The 16,833-nt window shown below is 36.3% G+C and overlaps 2 protein-coding genes across 2 annotated transcripts; one reads left to right on the top strand and one right to left on the bottom strand.

Annotated features, from left to right (window-relative positions):
- Positions 1 to 1,492: 1,492 nt before the first annotated feature.
- On the bottom strand, positions 1,493 to 1,765 carry THITE_2037037 (uncharacterized protein; the record flags this gene model as incomplete). Its single annotated transcript, XM_003650789.1, has 1 exon — positions 1,493 to 1,765. A coding segment is annotated over one exon (273 nt), but the record flags the coding sequence as incomplete, so codon positions are not given.
- A 12,600-nt stretch (positions 1,766 to 14,365) lies between these two features.
- Positions 14,366 to 14,629, top strand: THITE_2023573 (uncharacterized protein; the record flags this gene model as incomplete). Its single annotated transcript, XM_003650788.1, has 1 exon — positions 14,366 to 14,629. A coding segment is annotated over one exon (264 nt), but the record flags the coding sequence as incomplete, so codon positions are not given.
- Between the last annotated feature and the right edge of the window lie 2,204 nt (positions 14,630 to 16,833).

The raw sequence follows: 16,833 nt of genomic DNA, 5'->3' as shown, positions 1-16,833 counted from the left end.
CTAGGAGTCCCTAATCTATATATGTCAACGCTCTAAGAATTATAATAGCCTATTCTTCTATTAATATTTTATCGTTTCTAGCTATAAGAAGCTTCTTCTTACTAAACTTATAGGTAATGGTATATATAGCGTTGAGAATTAGGTACTTCTTCATTGACTATAGTGTCCCTTCGGAGGGTATAGTGGGCAAACCGACAATAAAATCTATAGTAATAGTATAGAAAGGCTATAGCGATATCCAAATTGGCTAAAGGTCTCTAGGCTTCGGTTCTCTCAAGGTCTAGTTCTCTCTGTATATAGGGCAGTGCCGAACGTACTTATATACCATTTAGCGCTTTCGATTAAACGCGAATACTAAGAGGTTTACTATTATATTGTCTATACCGAAGTAGTAAGTATTGTCGTATACAACGGTAAGAATGTCTTTGATATAGCTACTAGGGATACAAAGCTTCCTCGCTCCTTCGTAGTCGACATAGTAGAGGAGACCGTCCTTCAGTTTATAGGGTCTAAACTATAGCTTTCGGTACTACTTTCTTTATAGCTCTCCTTCTTGCTCTTCGCGTTCTCTCTGCTTAGCGATCTTCTTAGCTCGTTCTTCTATATCGTAGAGACTCCTAATAATCTTATTGTACTAGCGGTCGTTAGAGTAAGCTATAGTCAGCTTGGCTTTGAACTCGTCACTAATAACTAGCTCGAAGGTGCTAGTGTCTATAGTATAGCATTCCTTAGTATCGATCTAGGTAGTAGACCAAATGTCCTCTAGTTCGTTGGTAGCGTCTTAGGTTTCGTCAAAGGCGTCCTCTTCGAAGGTCGGTAGGCGTAACAAGGCGTCTAGTATAACGTTGAGCTTTCTTAGTATATAGAAGATGTTGAGGTCGAACTAGGATAGCCAGTTTATAGCGTTGACAAGCTTTAGGTTAGCCTTTGCGAGGTCTATAGTAGTAAGAGACATATACTTCACAATGCCTCTAGTCGCTATATAGTCTATTAGGATGTTTATAGGATATTGGTTTAACTATACTATTTTCTAGAGCTTCCTAACTACCTATACAATAGCGGCGACTTCTATTTCTGTATTTCTATACTTCCTTTCTACATTAGAAGTTAGACGGGACAAGAATATAATAGGCTAGATCTCGCTACTTAGGATGTCTTAGCCGGAGATACTAGTACCGTCCTATTCGCTACGGAGTTGAAAGACGATTGCTCTATATCCTTTGCCACTTATATCGAGCTTAATGAATAGCGGCTTATTAGGACGGTAATAATGTAGGAAGTACTGCTTATACAAATGTTCCTATAGTAGCCTAAAGGACTCTAGTTCTACTAGTGTAGGCTCGAATTTAGCGTTCGAGGTAAATGCCTTCTTAGCGTTCTTCGACTTAGCGATAGAAAGGTCTCCGCTTACTCTCCCTTAGGCAAAGAGTTTAGTTTTACGATCTTATAGAGGCTACGCTTTCGCTATATACTATAGAATACCTTTATATAGCTATCCGGCTATACTAAGGTACTGTTCCAAGGTTTCGAGGGTATCGAGGAACTTGAGTTTCTTAAATATAGCGATCCTGTCGTCCGTCTTAGCCACTCCTTTGCTATTGACTATATAGCTAAGAAGTCTTATTGACGGGTAGGCTACAAAGGATTTTTCTACCGAAATATAAATGTACGCCTTGTCGAGGATATCGAGAACCGTCTCGATGTACTTAAGGTGCTCCTCTATATTCTTATTAGCGATAATGATATCGTCGATATAGGCGTAGACAAAGTGCTTATACTTATAGAACAAGTAGTCTATAAAGCGCTATACGAAAGCTAGTGAGTTTTTAAATCCTATTAGCACAACGTTTAAGTGTTCTAAACCTCTAGGACTGATGACCACTATACGGTTATAATATTTTTCTACGACTAGAAGCTAGAAGAAGAATCTAAAGGCGTCGAATACTATAAAGATCGTATTGCCTATTATCATATTTATAATGTCGTCTTAGTCGAGCAATGGGTATATATCTGGTACCACCAACGTATTTAGGGGCTAAAGGTCTACTATAGCTCTGCCTTTCGTTTTTCTAGCAACTGTATAGTAGACTACGAAGACTAGGCAAGCGACAAAGGTTAGCTAGTCTATAAAGTCCATCTTTCCTTATATATATAGTTTATTATATTTTTCGTTGACGATCGCTTAGTCTTTAGCGCTTAGCGGATAAACCTAAATAGACTTAAGCTAATTCTACTATCCGTCGACAAATAGAATTCTTATCTTCTAATCCTCTAGTATAGGGACAATGCTATAGTTATAGAAGACGTTATACTTATCTAGCAATGCCTTTATCTCTTCTATATACCATTTATCCCTACTATAGACGCTTACCCCTACTACTAACTTGATATATAGGATGTCGTCTAGTCTCTCAATGCTATAGGATAGCGTATAGAACTCCTACTTAGTAGGTAGCTTATACTTATCCTCTATTAGTGTCTCTATCATCGGTTCCTTACCGCTAGGCTCCAATTATATAGTTGTTGTTATCTATATATATTTGTCGTCTACAACGTTATCCTAGGTCTACTACGTAAGGTTCTATACCATTGCCTAGATATCCTCCTTTAGGCTATACTAAAGAAGGTGTCTAATACGCTATCCTTCGACAATAGTGATTGGGCGAGCAATGTTGTTCCTTACAACGACCTAGTATATACTCTTTACGTCTACGATAGCGTCCAGTATACCCTCGACATATAAAGCAAAGTAGAGTTTATATTTCTAGCTACCTAGATTGTCGTTATTAGTGTCTATAGGCTTGAACGTAGTCTCGATCAAGTGTTCCATCATAGGTACAACCATTACGGTGTTCGCGGCTTTCACCTTCCGGATTATTCTTTTCCGTTCTATATATACTCTTACCTTTATATTGTAAACGGACTAGAAATAACAGATAGACGTGTTAAGGTCAATCTTTACTCTATTACAGAGTATAAAGTCAGTTCTAATCAATAGTTTCGCTCCTAAGCCTTCAATGACGTCGGCTATTATAGTGAAGTGACCATCTACGTTGGTACTATAGACGATTCCTCGGATATAGAAGTTAAACTCGACTTACTTCTTAACTTCGGTATAGGCTCTAACACCTTTAACAAAGTGTAGCTTTACGTCGATCCAACGTAGGTTCTTAGCCCACTTAGAGATAAACTCCTTATCGACGAGGTTAGCGTTGCTACCTATATCGAAGTAAACCTTAGTACCTAGCTCGCCTAGGTTCACACTAATATTGATTATAAGGTATATAGCTTGCTTGTCTAATGCTTTTAGTAGCGGTATATATAGCTACGTTTCTACGATCTATCCTTCGGTCAATGTGAAGTTTATATCTTTACTATTAAGCTTATCCTCGTTGTTACTAAAGTTACGCTAGTAGTTCATTTAAGGTTGTATAGGCTTATACTTATCTTCGTCGCTATCGTCGGCTATATACTCAAAAAGCTTATAATATATTACGAAGACTCTACTATAGGCGGTATATTACTAAATCTACAGGAGCTATTATAGCAGTTTGTTCCAACTTAGTCCAGGCTAGTGAAAGGTATAATACAAGTAGTAAGAACTATCGGCTTCCTCGTCTTCCGACTCCTTGTCCTTAGCTTCGGTATTATATTCGTCAATAAGAATATACCTAGTCTTCTCTAGCATCTCGTAGTAAAGGTTAGTGTCTTCGTCGTCTCCTATTACTATAATCTCGCTATAGTATAAGAAGGTGCCGTCTTCAAACTACTTCTTACGTACGTATATTCGAATCCGTTAAAGTCGTCAAAGTCGAAGTAGTCTTCCCTAGTTGCCATTGTCGCCTCTTCTCTAGCTATTAAACGGTCTAACTCCTCCTCTATAATCGTTGAACGGTCGGTATCCTCTTCTATATCTAGTTGTACTATAGAAGTTTTAGTTACCGAATAGCTATATTCGGTTACTATCTCTATACTAATTGTTTCTAGGTCGCTAGGGTTTGTCTTTGTCTCTTCTCTAAGGATCGCGATATCCTCTTCTACCTCTTTCTATCTAGAAGGCTCCGCTATCCTCCTAGTTGTCTCCTCGTCCTTCGTCGTCGTACTCTATATCTACGTTGTTGGCAATAGGACTATGGCCAATAATATAGCCCTCGGCGACGTCCTAGTGGAGTTTATCTCTGACGATATATACTTTAGTATCAAGGATACTAAGGAATACGCCTATCTCTATAGTTATATCTAGTTTGGGGTATAGCTAGCGAAGCTCTAGATAGAGGCAATTGTATAGGCGTATTAGACGTTGCTCCTTAGTAGTATCTCCCTAAATATATATATATTTAAAGTATTCTATAGCAAATTTCTAGACTAGCTTATCTTTATAATTGTCCTTCGTAGTATACCGGTTTTCATTTAACTATTTCTTTACTTCGTATCTTTTAATGCCAAACTCCTTTTTTAAACGCTTAGTCTACGCTTTTATAGATATAATCAATATTGCCTTTTCTATAGTAGAGAGCTACTATTTATACTATTATAGCGCTAATCCTTGAAGCAAGGTCTATATTTCTATATATAAGGTCTCTTCTCTTACTAGATAGTATCTAACGACCTAATCTACCTACTTAACCTAAAGGTTGACATCTTTATAGTATAGCTACTGTTTATCGTACTATAGGTCCTAGGGTTCTTTAGCCTCGTTCTCTATATCTAGCCAAAAGAGACTAGTGTCCTAAATCTTCTATTTCAACGTAGGTATAGACAGTTATAAAGACGTAGTACTTCTATCTTCGGTTTTAGGCTAATGGTCTTCTATACCTATAGCCCTGTTCGCCCTTTCGATTATAATGTTTAGGTTCTCTATCATTCTAGCTATCTAGGTAAGAAAGTCCTATATAGCGAAAGTAGCTTAGATGTCTATAGCTCTAGCTACTTGTCTAGAGGGTCTAGCTCCTTGTCTAGAGGGTCTAGCTACTTGTCTATATAGTAGGCTTGGTATCTCTTAGAATAATAATAAGACATCGGAATCAAGTGAACTATTTATATGTTCCGTTCCGAGGTTCTAGATAACTATATCTAGTCTAGGAAGCTCGGATAGGTACTAGGATAGTTGGCTAGGCGTCTATAGTAGTAGCTAGGGAACCTAGTCGAAAGTGCTAATTAGCTAAGCTATCGGAGATAACAGATCTTCCTCTTTAGGTTGTCGGTTCTAAGGTAGCGAATCCTATAATCCTTTTAGCAGTATTTAGTAGCGTCTACTAAGATTACGACTACTAATGGTATAGGTTTCGTATCCCTATTAAAGAATAGTTGACGTATCTTAGGGCTTTAGTTACTCCTAGAAGGTTAAGCTTAGTAGAGTTGCTAATTGGTTCTCGGTTAGATTATATCCGGTTTTTACCAATATTTCTAGCGGTATAGCTAGTCCTAGTTGCTAATCGTTGGTCCCCTAAGGCTTTAGGGTCTCTAATGGTCCCTAACTCTCTGGTACTAAGGTCTCTAGCGTTTCTTAGGTCGAGTCCTTAGCCTCTAAGGCGGCGTCTTTAATCCTAGGGTCTAGGATAAGGTTCTTGCTAACGGCTACTCGGACTTTATACCTAATGGTTACAAGGTAGATGTAAGGAATATAATTGTCAAGTATCTAAGAGGGAGGGTACTCTACAATATACAGTGTTCCAGCGTATCGTTGGATATAGGCATCTCCTTCTAGTACCTCTTTAAGTGATATAGCGGCTTCTAGGTATTGGAGGTCTTAGAGGTTAATAGCGGTTACCCACTAGACGTTGTAGGTGACCTCGAAGTCCTTAATGAACTTAAATGTCTACTATACGTCCCTATAGACGTTAGCGTTTATAAGGCTTAAATCCGTCTAGTTTCTAACTCCTCGCGAATACTTAGTGCTAGAATAACGATAGCTAGGTTGTAAACCGGTTCGTTATAGATCGTATACTCCGAAGCTTACTCCTTTACAAAGGAGCATTATCTGCCTTAGGCGTTGCTCTATACAACTTGCTAGGCGTAACTCGTAATGTCTCTTGATCTGAACTTAGCTCCCCTCGACGGGAAGCGAACAGGTTCGAATCGTTAGTAGGCACCACTTGTTATACGCCGATGGTCCTCGGTGACCATCTGACGGTAAACGTATAAGGGTGAGAAAGATCAATGCCTCTTAGCCTCGTTAGCTGATAAGGCGGCACTCCTGAACACTAGTATATGTCACAAAAGTATATTGATGCAGTCTGCCGTTCTACGAAGGGGTTACGGGCGAGGTTCCCTTTTTTAAGGGAACGCTTGTCACCCCTGACCGTAGTACGGTCATAGGTGCCCTTGCCACAGTTGCGTGTGACACTCCTACACTGTCTCTACTATATTAGTTACTACCTAGGTCGCTATCTCCATTGACCTATATTACTAAAAACCTATTTATATCGCTAGGAGTAGCTTATATACTTTAGCTATATATATTACCTAGTTTATAATAGCTACCTCGATGATCTTGCCTACTATACTAAATAGCGATATTAGGTAGTATACTCCTATCTCCTTTAGCTATTCTAAAGACTTCCCTAGCTTCATTAGAACAACTACCTATATAGTACAAAATTTATATAGGAAGTGCTCTAGTTTAAAGTAAGTATATATAATTACTATAAACACTTTTAATAGCTTTCCTTCTTTGTTATAGGCTTTAAAGAACTTATTAGAAAAGAGGTCCTTACTAGACGCTTTATTCGATCCTATATAGCTTATAATCTCTATAATATCGCTATTATAGACCTCTTAGTCGATTAGTACAATGTTGTAGAAGGACCTTTCAAGCTAGTCTTAGAGATACTATTATACTACGCCTATAGTATAGAGAAAAAGCACTCTACTAGCGCCTCTACCTTCTAAATGTACATTATAGCGCTCTAAGGTTCGCTAGGCCCTAGCTAGAGCGTTAATAGCGGTAGGGGCTTAGGGCGTTGATAGCTCTAGAGCTATATCTACCTCTTGATATTTTATATTAGCTTCTATTCTTTTGATACTCTAGCAAGTAAGTAGCGCTAGTATAGCATCTATAATTGGCTAGTATAATACTCGAACTGCTTTACTATTTTATAATAATGTTTTTAGGAGCTTGTAATATAGTTTGATTGCTAAGTGTATTTAGCTCTCCTCGCCTCTTATATTGCTTTATCGATTTTAAGGTTCTACAATAGTATATAGAATCTCTGATTAAGCTTCTAGTATAGCGTCGCTACGTCTATAATACTAGTTAGCTTATATATTAGGGTTCTGATATAGGGCAAGGAGGAATAGGGGGGTTATGTGACCTATGTGTTTATGTATATAGATTAGATAAGGGTGCTCTACGCCCTGTGTTGTAGACTTTGCAACGCTAGGCCCAATTAGGCAAGCGGTGTACACACATATGTTCTGCTTTATAGATATATATTTCTTAGTATACTACTGCTCAGATCTTCGATCTACTATAAGAAAGGATCTACATCTTATTATTCTATATATCTATAGCACTTCTCTATATTAAGTAGTAGCTGTGACTATAAGATCATTGACCTAATTATTCTTTTCTTCTTTTTTGTTATTAATCGACTAGTCTATATAGTGGCCTTGCCAATAGTAGTAGCTAGTTGAACTATCGCTTTCTTCGTGTAGCGATTTGACGAGGTCGATAGCGTTAGAAGCACCTAATCCTACTTTGAACGACAGTTTAGTCGAAGAGCCTTAATTGCGTAGCGGTTCTATCGATAGCGATTGCGATCTTTAGCTACTAATCGATTAGTTTGTATAGTGGCGATCGCTAATAGTATTGCTGACAGCAATAGCCGATCAACCATTTAGTTCTTTTTATAATAGTGGCGACGGCTAATAGCGATTAGAACGCCTTCTTTAGTATAACAAACCTTTTATTAGGCCTTTGTCAACTATTATCTAGCTAATGATACGCCTTTTAGGCTAAGTTGTCTAAGACAAGGAGGATATAATGCGAGTACCCCTTATAGAAAGCTAGTAGTATTAGAAGATTCGAGCTCGCTAGTACCCTCTAAGCGTCTACGATTGTAAAGTCCTTGACGCTACTTTCAACGAGCTATATCAGTACAAGCACTTTAAATAGGCTACGAAGGCTACTCCTTTTATATACCTAGTATTTATCGTTTAGTATACCTTTTATAGTAAGATTAAAGGCTATATAGTCATCGATTTATATACTTTTAACAAAGTTATAATACTTAACAACTACCCTCTATCTTTATAATCTAATATTATTATATACCTATAAAATAAAACGTTTATTATTATAATTGATATTATATTCTTCTTTTACTAATTTGATATATATCCTCTAAGATTTTATATACTTAGACTATAGCAAAATACGTTCTATAGGCTTCTTCGCACTCAAACGCCGATTGCGAAGGAACTGTTAGGCTAAAATCGAATCCAACAACACGAGCGTTCTCAACGTACCTAGTTACCCCTATTTGCGATGTCGTAGAGGGGGCGTAGCGGCTACATAGGTCGCAGTGGTAATGGCGGTGGCTTGGTAGTAGGCTCTGTAAGTCGCGATACTGTGGCTAATGTATATAAGTACCCTAACCGACGCGACCAAAGACTTAGGCTCCCTCCTATTAGAGCTATAAACGATAAGAATATATATACTGAGGACACTAGCAACAAGAAATCGAGGCTTTTATAAAAGTTTTATACCTTAGTGTCGCTAGAGATATAGCTATATATATAGGCTACTATATATATATACTACTATAAGGTGTTTTAAAACAAGCTAAACTACCTTTATAATATATATAAACTATATTAGAGTGTCGACTATATAAAAGAGGAGGTTATATAAATAAAGAACAAGGTTGGACTATAGGCAGGTACTAGAGATATATAGGCGAGGACCTAGGCCTAGGTAGTAAGGTAGGGTATAACTACGATAGTAGCGTCCTAGCTACTTGAAAGCTATATATAGTATATACTAAAGAAGCTATTCTATAAGCTTATAGTAGACCTTAGGCGTCTATAGATATTGTTAATAGAAGCGTAGACAATATAGTCTAGGCGATTAATATAGCTATAGCTATAATAGGAGCGACGATAGAAGGCGGTAGAAACAGTATAATTATAGTATAGAAGTTGCTAAAGAGTAGAAATATAGTAGTTATATTCGAGGAGGACTATTAAATATAGTTCGTTAACAAAGATAATAAAGTATAGATTACTACTATATTTAGGGCGACTATAGTATTTAAACGTTATACCTTTATAGTATTGACGAAGGGCGTTTAGCTAGCTATTTTAACAAGGTATAGAGACGACTTCGACTATTTAATAGTAGACCTAGTAAGGGAGAACAAGGTCTAGGTCATATATATAAGGCTATATATACTATAGGATAGCACTAAGGATAGTCAAGGGCTATAAATGATATATATATTGGTTGAGCTCTATATAGTTGAAGAAGCTATAAGGCTTATCAACTAGGGTATTCTACTCGACTATATAGTCTACCTTTATAAACGCTTTAAGGGTATAGTATATATAATTCTATACTTTAAATATAGGAAATAAAGGTATAAAGTAGTGTTCTATAAAGAGGAGGAGATATATTGTCTAGTCTACGTCAATATAGTATATAGCGATAGTAGTACTATAAAAGAGTGAAAGGCGTAGTACCTTATAAAGATCGACCTAGCTAGGCACTAGCTAAAGTATATTAACTATAGGGATATCTATATAGCTTTCGATATAAGCTATAAAGTTATAAAGAAGTAGTATAAATATATAAAGGAGCAGTTTCTCAACTATCTATTTATATTCTATATACCCTAGCCTTAGGCAACGATAGTAGTAGGGACAAATATATAGTGTAGAAGCGAGGAAGACAAGTTAGGGGAATAGCATCTAAAAAAGCGTTCTACTAAGATAGGCTAGCCTACTAATATCTAGAGGGTAGAGCACTCTAATAGTATAGACTTATTCTAGTTTTAAAGTACTTTTATAAACGTTCTAGGAAGCTAAGGTGTAGAATAAGAACGCTACTTATATAGCGCCCCTATATAATATAAATATAGAGCTAGCTTCGTAGCTTAACGTAGTTATAACTAAAGGCCCCTATTTTATACCAAGTATATAGCTATAACATTGAGGGTACTCTACTAGAATACTAATAATAGTAGATACTACTTTAACTAAATGTTAAAAGGGAGAGAGGAGTTTGACCTAATAGCGGTTTAAAAGCTATTGATCTATTTAACTATAATCTCGCTAGCCTTGCCCTATAAGCAAAGTAGGTAGTATAAGACAATATATAACGCTAGTAGAGTAGTATTGTATATAAGTAAACGCCTCGACTATATAATGTAGTCTACTAAAGCTAAGAAAGACTAGGCGACGATGATATTTAAAAAGGAGGGGTCGGACCCCCTTATAGTATAGTCTATCTACTTATCTAACTAGGAGCTAGGGTAGCGATCGCTACTCTATACCTTAGTAGAGTAGGAGCTAAAAGGGTATAATATACTTATAGGCGACTTTAACGCCTATTATTTAATATAGGACAAGTATAATAGAACCTTTTAGTCGATAAATATACTACTTTAGATTATAATAGAATAGAAGCTTAAGCTCTATATAATTTATAGCATATCTACCTAGGTTCAATAAAGCAATAGAGATAGTATAATCGACTATATCTAGGTAATATAGGGTAGTAGTGCCTAGTAGCTAAGGCTACTCGACTTAGTAGACTTAGACTATATACCTTAGGTAGCTAAAGTACTATTAAGGGGGAGCAATAGCAAAGCTATTATACTACTAGGCTATAGCTAGGCGCTACTAGATTATAAAAGGTATAAGGCTAAGATGTAGTTCTTTACTCTACTAAAGGAGGTTAATATAGTAAAGAAACTCAAAGATATAATAGATACTTTAATATATAAGCTAGCTAGTATTATAGATATAGCGATATTACATTAGAAGCTTAATCAAAGATCCTATATATTATAGTAGAACCTTGAAGTTAACAAAGTAATATAGGAAGTAAAGAGGGCTAAATGCACTTAGCGATTAAACTATATAGCAAGCTCCTAAATATACTTCTATAAGGCGATATAACAGTTTAAGCGCTATACTAGCTAGTTATAGATACTATATTAGCGCTACTCTTTTACTAAAGCGTTAAAGGAGTAGAAGCTAATATAAGATATTGAGAAATAGGTATAACTTCGAAGCTACCAACGCCCTAAGCCTCTAACGTTATTAATGCTCTAGCTAGGGCCTAGCGAGCCTTAGAGCGTTATAACGTATATCTAGAAGGCTAAGGCGCTAATAGGGCGCTTCTTCCCTATACTATAGACGTAGTACAATAATATCTTTAACTAAGACTAGTCTAAAGGGTCTTTTTATAATACTATACTTATCAACTAAAAGGTCTATAGTATTGAAATTATAGAGATTATAAGCTATATAAAATTGAATAAAGCGCTTAGTAGAGACCTCTTTACTAATAAGTTCCTTAAGGCCTATAATAAGGAGAGTAAGCTATTAAAGGTGCTTATAGCGATTATATATACCTACTTTAAACTAGAGCACTTCCTATATAGATTCTATACTATATAGGTAGTTGTCTAGAAACCTAGGGAAGTCTCTGGAGTAGCTAATAGAAGTAGGGGTATACTATCTAATATCACTACTTAGTATAGTAGATAAAATTATTGAAGTAGCTATTATAGACTAGGTAACATATATAGCTAAGATATATAAGCTACTCTTAGAGCTATAAATAGGCTTTTAGTAATATAGGTCTATAGAGGTAGTGATCTAGATAGTGACCAATATAGTTAGAATGGCGTAGGCGTATAGCGTCTATACCTCGCTATTGCAACTAGACTTGAAAGGCGCTTTCGACTAGGTCAACTAGATCTAGCTACTATATACACTCTAGGAGCTAGGCTTCGAAAGGAAGTTGATTATACTCCTAAAGAGCTACTTCGAAGATTATATAGCGTACCTATAGTTTAATAGGATTATAGCTAAGCCTATAGCTCTATAGTAGGGTATACTATAGGGTTTACCGCTATCGCTAGCGCTATTTATCCTTTTTATTACCCCCCTATTTTATACTTTTAAGGCGTATATTAAGCTCTTAATAGTTAGGTATATAGATAACATTAATCTTCTTATATTTAGATAGGATATACTAGTATATTGCTATATATTAGAGAGGGAGTTTACTAAGTATAAAAAGTAGATAGTAGAATAGGGTATATAGTTCGAACTAACAAAGAGCAAGCTTATCTACTTTATAAAGGTATAGCGGCTATATATAGAGGTTGTTAATATCTTAGGCGAAGGCTAACTAGGGCTCGCCCTAGTAGAGTCGGCGAGGTTCCTAGGCGTATAGCTAGATTGTAAGCTCTCCTTCAAAGTATATAAGAAAGTAGTAGAAACAAAGATAGCTATATAGAAGTTCGCCTTTATAAGGCTTATAGCAAAGACGTATAGGGTATATATTATATAAGCCTAGGAGATCTATACGAAGGTCATTAGGAGTATCCTCTTATATAGAGTAGTAGCGTAGTATACTCTAATACTAATTGAAGAGACCCTGTCACATGCAACTGTAGCAAGGGCACCTATGACCGCACCGCGGTCAGGGGTGACGAGCGTTCCCTTTAAAAGGGAACCTCGCCTGCAACCCCTTCGTAGAACAGCAGACTGCATCAACATACTGTTGTGACATATACTAGTGTTCAGGAGTGCCGCCTCATCAGTTGACAAGACTGAGAGGCATTGATCTTTCTCATCATTGCACATTTACCGCTAGATGGTCACCGAGGACCATCTGCGTATAACAGACCCCCTATAGGATCGTATATAGTTTTAGCGTAATATAGTCGGGCTACCTCTAGGTAGTCGCTAGCATATATAAGGCTATACCGATCTATAACCTTAAAAGTAAGATCTAAGTACCCTCTATTGATCTATACTTTAATCGCTAGGCGGTATATACCGAATAAAGGCTCTAGAGGATAGGGCTTATATAGCTCCTATACAATATATATATAAAGGTAGTATTAAAGCTAAAGAGGAGGCGCTATATATATTACACCCTAGGGGCAAAGCTAGCTATAGGGGATTCCTCTATAGAATAAAGATAGGTATAGGCTAAAGAATAGCTCTTTTTATACTGCCCTATAGTAGCGGAGGAGGTATAGAGCGAAAGTAGCGAAGACGACGAATAGAGGCCCTAGGAGCTTTAGCTTTATATCGATATAGATATAGTTATAGTAGAGGAATAGAAGGTATATAAAGAGTTGTAGATATACTATATAGACATTAGAAGGCTAGAGAGGGTATACTATAGAGAAATAGCCAACCTATATAGCCTAGAGCCCCCTATCTAGATACTATAGGTATATAAGGTCCTTAGCAAGGTATAGAGCTCTCTCCTTATATAGGTATATATAGGAGCTATTAGCCTAAGGCAGTTCCTATTCTAGAAAGGTATACTTGATACATCTATATCGCTCTACTACTATAACGAGGCGCCTAAGACCGTTGCCTACCTAGCGGTATACTACAAGGACCTAGCGATTACTATAGGAAAGCCTAGCGTCTAGGACTAGTATATACTACTTATACTACTTAGGAGTAAGAGGGGCGTTTAAGCGCTTATAGGATAGCTAATATATACTAGGTACCTATAGGAGTACTAGCTAGTGTTTAAGCTAAACGTTGAAAGCAAGATAGGATATAAGGGAGTAGTAGAAGGCTCTATAAGTGTATAGCTAGCGTATAGTAGCTAAGGCGACGTAGTAGAGGAGCTTTTAGCGAATAGCTACGAAGGTAGTAGTATAAACAAGGGGCGTAGAAGGAAGAGGAGGCGTAGAAAGGTTAGCCTCTAGCTACTCTTCTTATATATACTATACACTTAGCGACTAAGGCGTTTACACTAGGGGCGTATTATATAAGTAAATGGCGTATAACAGGCTATATAGGCTGCTATATCCCTGTTGCCACTAGGCTAGAAAAGTGAGTTCTAGCAAGTTAGAGAGAGGAAATTGGGGAGGCCCGCCCTATATAGCAGGAACATAGCGTAGGCACTACATATAAGTGGTGTATATAGAGGTAGAGGGACCGCTTGCCCTTAGTGGCAAGGCACTAAGTGCCTCTTTGGTATAAGATTAATAATAATAATAATAATAATATATATCCTCTTTACTATAACTATAACAGCTTTACCCTAATTTGCTCTTATAGATTAGAATAGCTAAAAGTATACTTTATAGGCTATTATAATACTCCTATATATATCTAGCGCTTTATAGACTAGTTGCTTCGCCTTTACGCCTCTTTCGTCTATATATTTATCAACGATATTATTATCTTTAGTGATACTATAGATAAGTATACTAAGTACCTAGAAACTATCTTTAGCTTCTTTGAGAAAAAGAACATCTCTATTGCTTTAGCTAAATCATATATTATATACCCTAGCGTAGAGCTACTAAGTTTCTACGTCGATAGATTTGGACTTACTAATATAGAGCACTGTATTACCGCCTTTAGGAACTTCGTCTTTCTAAATAACCTAAAGGCCCTAGAGCAGTATATCAGTATATTAGGATTTCTATATTACCTAATCCTATACTACACCTAGCTTATTAAGCTGCTTTAGAACTGTAAGACGGTATACCCTACTTATAAAAGGCTAAGCAATTGGCTAAGTAGAGAATAGCAACCCTAGTAAGCGCGCTACCTATTACGCTAAGACTTCCTTTAAGCTAACGTTAGCTAAGAAAGCCTCTTTTGAAGCTATCTAGGATACTATCTACAAGCCTAATCCAACTATTTTATTACACTTTGACCTCGATAAGACCCTTTTCTTATAGATCGATAGCTACTTAGAGCGTAGCTTTTGTATTATAGTATTCTACCTCGCCAATAGTTATAAATAGAAGCTTAGAACTATTATTCTATCAACCTAGGTTTAGCTTATTATATTCCTAAGCCAATGCCTTACTAAGGAGGAACTCTAGTATAGACCTTCTAAATAGGAAGTCGCTTACCTTGTTTAAGTAGTTAAGAAATTATGTACTACGATCTACTTGTTCTACAAGCTAGTTGTCGTTCTTATAGATTATATCTCTATAAAAGGCATTGTAAATCAGATTATCTTAGACACGTTATCTACTAAGAGGGCTAACTATAGGCTTATCAACGCCTCTATTTACCTCTTATAATACAACCTAGAGATCTACTACCTCCTAAGCTGGCTAAACCTTATACCCAATATACTTAGCCGCCTAAAGGCTCTATAAGATAACCTTAACTAAGAAGGTAGCGACAGCGATATAGTCCTAGACAACATTTAGTTCGCCTTTATAGAAGCGAAGCTAGATAACAACCTCTAAGCTCGATTTATAGCTATATACTCTTATAATACTAAGTATACCGCTATTATTAAGGACTTTACTATTGAATTAGCTACTAAGGGTAGTAGCAAAGTTTTTTCTTAACCTAGGCTCCTATTTATTCTTATAGATAGCCTTCTTTATAATATTTAGCCTAATAGATTATATTTACTTTATATACTTTACAATATAATTTAGACTATCCTAGAAGCCACCTACAATAAAAAGTACTACTTTAGTATAGAGTAGATGTTATATAACTTATAAAGTGTATCAATAGCTTATATATAAGACCTATAATGATAAAAAGTATATTAAATTGTACCTAAAGTGCTAGGTTAATGTAACGAACTATCGCTCTAAACTAGGCAACTATTAACCGATTTGACCATCTAATACCTTGCTAATATACGTTATTACTATCAATTTTATTCTAGGCCTACTAAAGGTCTAGGCTACTAGTTCTCCTTAGCAGCTTCCTAATTATAATCACTTTAATAGCTTACTTATAGTATCTTATAAGTCCTCGAAGTATACCCTTCTTATTCCTAGCAATTCTAGCTATTTAGTTTAGAAATAGGGGTATATTCTAATTCGCTAACTACTTCTTAGCGACTAAAGTATACCTACTACAATTATCTCTAACTACGATTATAAGTTTACTTCTAACCTCTAGCAAAGTATCTAGAAGGCTCTAAGCACTAAGTTACTTATAACAATATCTTACTACCTATAAATAGATAGCCTTTCAAAGTATAAGAACTAGACTATAGAAATTATAATCCACTTCTATATATTTAAGTGCCCTAAAGGCAATTAGCTAGATATTATACTTTTATAATAGTATCTTAACAACGTTTATATTAAAGCCGTTAAATCTTTGCTTTATAAGTAGCTCTTTAGCTTTAAGTTTCCTAGACCTTTAGAAGCTCTTACCAACTAAGCTACTATTGAGCTAGCTATTATTCTAGCTCTACAAGATGCTCTATGCTAAGATACTTAGTTGAGTATAGACTTTGTAATAATATACGCTAAGCGCTATTACAATAGTAAATATTGCAATATCGAATTCTAAGTAGATAACAAAGTTTATTTACGCCTATAGAATAGCTACTATCTCCTAGGCAACCTATCCTAGAAGTATTCGCAATAGCGTGCTAGGCCTTTTCTAATTAAGCACTATATTAGCTATCTAGCTTACGAATTGGACCTTCTAGCTAATATAGGTATTTACCTAGTCATTTCCGTCGTTCACCTTTACCTAGCTCCGTAGGAAGATGATCTGTTCGACTATAATCTGCTACCTCCTAGCTTAATTATCGACTCTTAATTAGACTACTCTTTAGATAGTAAATTAGGCGATAAATATAAGGTTGATAGCAGCGCCGAGGACAGTTAGGGGCTATGTACA

This window comes from Thermothielavioides terrestris, chromosome 1 (assembly GCF_000226115.1).
Source record: "Thermothielavioides terrestris NRRL 8126 chromosome 1, complete sequence".
Taxonomy (NCBI): domain Eukaryota; kingdom Fungi; phylum Ascomycota; class Sordariomycetes; order Sordariales; family Chaetomiaceae; genus Thermothielavioides; species Thermothielavioides terrestris.
Note: the sequence above shows the minus strand (reverse complement) of the source record. Positions and strands in the feature narration are given on the sequence as shown.